Source organism: Lynx canadensis, chromosome B1 (genome assembly GCF_007474595.2).
Source record: "Lynx canadensis isolate LIC74 chromosome B1, mLynCan4.pri.v2, whole genome shotgun sequence".
Taxonomy (NCBI): Eukaryota; Metazoa; Chordata; class Mammalia; order Carnivora; family Felidae; genus Lynx; species Lynx canadensis.
Genome location: NC_044306.2, coordinates 40,555,822 through 40,561,821, shown reverse-complemented (window position 1 = coordinate 40,561,821; position 6,000 = coordinate 40,555,822). Strand labels below are relative to the sequence as shown.

Genomic DNA, 6,000 nt, shown 5'->3' with positions numbered 1-6,000 from the left:
GTTCAGTATGAACCCAAGAGAAACACCTGTGAAAATATTGATGTCACATATCCGTTTTTCAAGCAGAACTGTAAATTTCTCAGATACAGGTCATCATGGTTGTTTTTTTTTTTTAAGATTTTATTTATTTTTTTTAATGTTCATTTTTGAGAGAGAGAGGGAGAGGAAGAGACAATGCAAGCGGGGAAGGGACAGAGGAACCAAAGCGGGCTCCTCGATGACAGTAGAGAGCCCTATGTGGGGCTCTAACTCACAAACCATGAGATTATGTCCTGAACCAACGTCTGGCGCTTAACCGAGCCTCCCAGGCTCCCATTAAGATTTTATTTTTAAGTACTCTCTACACCCAACTTGGTGCTCCAACCCACCATCTCAAGATCAAGAGTGGCAACCCACAACCCCAAGATCAAGAGTAGCATGTTCCACCGACTGAGCCAGGTGTCCAGGTCATTATGTTTTAATGACATTTTCATTGCTCATTATCTAGGTTAAGCACTTCTCCGCATCCTACTGTTTTCTCTTTAGCCCCTACCGCAAAAGGCAGGGGAATAAGAAATAAAACACTCTGACATTGGCGGGCATATCTGTTAAAAGTTTACTATAGGAGGCTTCCCTATAATACGGCGTATTTTATTCTAGGTTCCCGCCTGCTCGCTAGTACGGAACTCCACTGCAGTGCACTGGTACCATATTCTTACTGAAAGTTTTCACAAGTAAGTATGATGCCGGTGTTTGCCTCTTATCCTCGTGCATTCAATAACTATTATTGTGCACATACAATATGTGCACAAAAGTATCCTCGGTATGCTATCTCCCACCTGACTACCTGAGTTAACTTCACAAAGTCGGACTCCTTAGTTTTCCCCTTCTGGGGAGAGGATTCCAGAGAAACGTACTGGGAAAACAGACACTGTCTTGTTAAGAATCCAGGTCTTCCCACGGAAACCCCGTTACGAAACCAACCATCTCGCCCAGCTTTCTCTTTCAGGTCTCCTGCGCCGGGTGGTTCCCGTCTCTCTCGCACCCACAAGAGCCACGAGAGCCCCGCCCCCGGCACCGCCCCCAGCGCGTGACGTCACCACGCGCGCCGCGCACCGCGCCCCCTGTCAGAGGCAGCCATTGTTCAGTAGGTCGCGCTGGCTTTGCCAGGGCTGGGTTGGTCCTGCCCCCCTCTCCAAGTCCCGGCCCCTCCTTAAAGCTGGGAGAGGGGGCCAGTCCGCGGCTTTGAGCACTCTGCGGTCCTCGGGTGCAGGCCACCATGAGCAAACGGAAGGCGCCACAGGAGACGCTGAACGGGGGAATCACGGACATGCTCACAGGTTAGCGCCGCGCCAGGCGCCGCTGGCTTTCTTCTCCTTTCTTCCTACCTCACTGCCTTCCCGTCCTTCTCTCCTGTCCCCACAGCCCTGTGGATGGGTCTGGCCCCTTGCAGCGGGTAGTCTTCCGTACGGATCTTCCTTCAGCGCCCATTGCTGGTGGCTGAATGTCAGTCCTCCAGGGGACTCCTGTGTCACTGTTTGGGCTGTCTTTGGCCTGGCCCGTGTAGAAGCGTAGGGTCACTGTCCCTTAAGAAGTTGTTACACCCCCTTCTGGAAAACTCAGTTTTCGTTTGTTTACTCGTGGTTCTTGTTGACCCGAGCTTCTTGTTGCCTTTGCAGAACTCGCCAACTTTGAGAAGAACGTGAACCAGGCAATCCACAAGTACAATGCTTACAGGTGGGACGGTGCAGCATTCTCTGGTAGCATGCATCCTGGGATGTGTGGCAGTTAACAGGGCTGAGGGGCCAGTGGATATTTGGATCATATGCAAGAGGAGAAAAAAGCAACAACTGAGGGTATTGACTCTGTGGTTGTACCTTACTACAATATTTCTGGGATGATTTGGGCAGAGCTCTGTAGGATCGTTTCTAATCGGTTCCCAATCTGATTGCAAAATAGGTGTAGCTGAGGTGTGTTTTTCCCATCATCAAATATGAATTGCTGAAAATGCAGTTTGATTTTAAGCCATAATGAAAGACAGTGTATGAGGTCTGTGCTATGAAATTCATGGAATCAGATTTTCATCTGGTTGATGTTTCGCCGATCCTTGGATCCATTCTATCCTGTCCATCTCACCAGGACCCTTATCATAGCCATTATTCCCACATCCAGTTACTTGTGCCCCGTAGCTCACAAACATGTCCTAAGTCCCTCAGCTCTTACAAGCAAAAACAAAACAGCCTTCTTAACTTCCCTCTACCCTCTAGCTAGCTCCTGTCTCTTTCCTCCACTTTACAGTTAAGCTTCTTGAATAATCTGTTTCTTGTCTGGATTTTCTCAGCCCTGGTCATTCATTATCTCACTGTGGTGTAATTGTCATCCTGCCATTCCTCTGAAAATGCTGTCACCTACATCTCACCTTATTGAACTCTCACTGGCATCCACCATTAGCTCATTGCATTCAAGTCTTAGCCTTGAATTCTGCAATGGCACTCCTGTCTGTTCTTTCACCTCCTGTATTCCAATGCTAGGAGTTCCCAGAGGTCTGCCCTTTGTCCTTTTTTCTCATTTTCATACTTTCCCTGGCAGTCTTAACATTCTTGGCTTTGGATACTGGTTATGTCATTGACTCCAAATCTGTATCTCATTGACTTTTCTTCAGATTTTTAGGCCGCTATTACCTTTATCTCCACCCTTTCAAAATTAACCTCAGCTCTCTCCTTCCCTTCCCATTCAAAATTCAAAACTGATTATGCTTCTTACCTTATCTTTTATGACTTCCTGTTTAAAGTAATTGTTCTATCAAAAAAAAATAATTGTTCTATCATCCACACATTTGAAGATCTAAAAATCAGAGATATTCAACCCTATATTTTATGTCACACCAGGCTTCAGAGAGATGTTTAGTTTTGAAGGAGCCTGTCAAGGGATAAGTGAAAGGAAGAATAGTCTAAGAAAGGAAACAATATGTGTCAAGGTATTGAGACCTGAGGAGTATGACATTTTCCAGGAAGTCAGTAGTTCAGTTTGCTTATGGAATATGGTCGGAATGAGGAAATCAGTCTGGAAAATCAGGTGATGCCTGCATGTATTTCCCTACCCAGATATACATTTCTCTTGATTGTGGCCAATATATTCTTTTGAAAATAGTTGTCTGATCCTGCCATTCTTCCAGAAGGCCTTTCAGGATTAATTCTTTTTCCCTTCAGGCTTTGTTCCATAATGCCAGTTGTCTGGTACTACTTGTGCTTACTGAAACAGTTCCCTCAACAAACTGTCCTCAACATACCTTTCCAGACTCATCATGAGTTACATGCTAATAGAGGTTGAAATCCAAATCTAAAGGTCTGTATGTATTAGAACAGAATGAAAAACCAAGGATGCAAAGACTACCTGGTATTTATGCTTTAGACTTAGATGTACTCTGGCTTTTTTATCAGCATCATTGCTAAACTATATTTAGCACTGAAATTACAGACAGGATACCATCGGTAAGCTCCCAGGGTGTGCCCAGTGTGTCACCAGATTATTGAGCTGGATGTGTGTGGAGATGGGCAAGAATCACGGGTCAGTGCTTTATGCAGAACTGAGATGAGAGCAATGAAAAAAAGAATATAACTATAAGGACATGGAGGAATGCAGTTGGAATTTTAGGCCATGAATTTAAAAATAACCATCCATAAACCCCTTTGGTATCTAGTAGTCTAAATACCACCAGGTGGCACATTTTTATGAGAGTTACAAACAATTTCTGAAAACTAGCTTATCCCCAAAAGGAAAGGCTACTGGTCTGCTGAATCTCCCTAGTTTCACATATACAGTTAAAATTATGCTATCCTCAAATGTGAGGATTTTCAAAATACTTCTAAAAGATATGCAGGTGGTCTGTCATTTCATCTGAGTTTTTTAAGTTTGACACAGATGTGGAAAATTAGTTATTATGATAAAGTTTAAGCTAAATATTTGCTTGTATATGTGTTCCAGTTTAAGAAAAATTAAGACCTCCGTGGATTTGTAACTAACTGATTTTCTTTTCTTTTTTTTTTTCCCTCTTATAGAAAAGCAGCATCTGTGATTGCAAAGTACCCACACAAAATAAAGAGTGGAGCAGAAGCTAAGAAGTTGGTAAGTTTAGTGAGCAAGCTGATTGTAGAGTTCACACATGTACAAATTTGATGCGTTCCACTGGAAAATTAAATTTGCCTCTCCAAAGCTTCCTTGATCCACATACGCAGATTTCACTGCTCCTGATTTCTTGGAATAATATTAATGCTATATCAGTCATACTGTTTCATTGTCAAAGTGTGGAGGGTGTAGATTGAAATTCTGCTTTAAATATATGTAATTATAATTTTTTTCTATACCCTGCCATATACATATGTAATCACACTGAATTTCAGCTTGAGGGTTAGTCCTCAAGAATGTGGTGACAGAACGTATTGGCATGTCTGGTCCCTAGCTCTTTTTCTGATAACAGGTATAAGAATTTATGTGAGTTAGTGAGAGTTGGTGTTCCCAAAGAGATATTACCTACTAATCACATAATTGAGCCCCTTAGTATATTAACGCAGTTAGCCCTCTTGTCTGTAATTTTCTTGAAGCCCTATATGCTCTGTCACTGTGTGTATCACAATTTCTAGAGGGTCATGGCTCTTGCTAATTTATATTAGTATTACCAAGAATATACTAGGAAAGTCTACATGTTGTTCTCTTTCTTTTTTTTTTTTAATGTTTATTTAATTTTTTTGAGAGAAAGTGACAGAGCAGGAGTGGGGGAGGAGCGGAGAGAGAGAGAGACACACACAGACTCTGAAGCAGGCTCCAGGCTTCGAGCTGTCAGCACAGAGCTGACGCAGGGCTCGAACCCACAAACCATGAGATCATGACCTTAGCTGATGTTGGCCGTTTAACCGACTGAGCCACCCAGGCGCCCCTGATAGGTTGTTTTCTTTCATCTAAATCTCACTAAAAGATTCTAAGTTCCTGAAAATTGAGGACCATATCTTAATTCATCTTTTGTTAAAGATGTCAAACTGACGTGGCTTTTGATTGGTCTAAGTCCTGACAGTTATCACCTTCTTTTGTTATTCTTTACCCATTTGTGTTCACAAAAGTCCTCTAGAATTTAAGTTATCAATATTTGATTGTCCTTAATTTTCTCATGAGAGCCTTCAAAATATGAGCCATAACTGTCCCGTATTTTCACCTTTCAGAGTCGTGAAATTACCATAAATCTTGTACATCTTTTGATTGAGTGACAGATTATCCGCATTAATCATGTGCCACATCTTCATCTTGAATTAATTACTCAATACTAATCATGTCCTGGTGTATAGGTTTTAAATCTTTTGTACCAATAGACAGTTCTCAACTTCAGTATATCCTTCCCAAATAGACTAGCCAAGGAAGTTATAAATACATTGGACTTTAATTCTGAGTTTCTTTCCTGGTGAACTGACCCAGTGTTAACCTCAGGAGCCACTTCTGCTTCCATTCTGTTCCCCTTTTATCACTATTGACTTTCCTTTTTTATGTTAATTACCTGCTCATTTATTAGATTCAAACTTTTGACAAGCTTTAATGCACTTCATCCCAAATCTGAGCTTATGGTATATCTCTAAAAAGAAACCCCACAAAAGTATCCAAAATTCCTTTTACATGAGACTGGACTTAATATGAAAATCACATAGGGGCGCCTGGGTGGCTCATTTGGTTAAGTGTCTGACTTCAGCTCAGGTCATGATCTCATGGTTCATGAGTTCAAGCCCTGTGTCAGGCTCTGTGCTGACAGTTCAGAGCCTGGAGCTTGCTTCAGATTCTGTCTCTCTCCCTCCCCCACTTATGCGTGTGTTCGTGCGTGCTCTCTCAAAAAAATAAACATTAGATAGAAAATATGAATATCACATCATTATTCCTTTCCACTATTATATTAAAAATCACCAACCTACTCTTTGGCACATATGAGTGCTTCTCAATAATTCTAGAAGTCTGATATTTCCAGAATGAATGTTTGCCTCTTAA

At 42.0% G+C, this 6,000-nt stretch overlaps 1 protein-coding gene across 2 annotated transcripts in view; it reads left to right on the top strand.

Annotated features, from left to right (window-relative positions):
- The first annotated feature begins 1,108 nt into the window (after window positions 1–1,108).
- POLB (DNA polymerase beta) overlaps window positions 1,109–6,000 on the top strand; it is a 30,497-nt gene continuing 25,605 nt past the window's right edge. Inside the window, exons 1-3 of one of the 2 annotated variants that reach the window (XM_030312540.2) lie at window positions 1,109–1,319; window positions 1,659–1,716; window positions 4,038–4,104. In XM_030312540.2, coding sequence (XP_030168400.1) covers window positions 1,259–1,319; window positions 1,659–1,716; window positions 4,038–4,104 — 186 coding nt within the window. In that variant the 5' untranslated portion in view covers window positions 1,109–1,258. The remainder of the gene's footprint in view (window positions 1,320–1,658; window positions 1,717–4,037; window positions 4,105–6,000) is intronic. The other variant, XM_030312541.1, reaches the window with a different exon arrangement.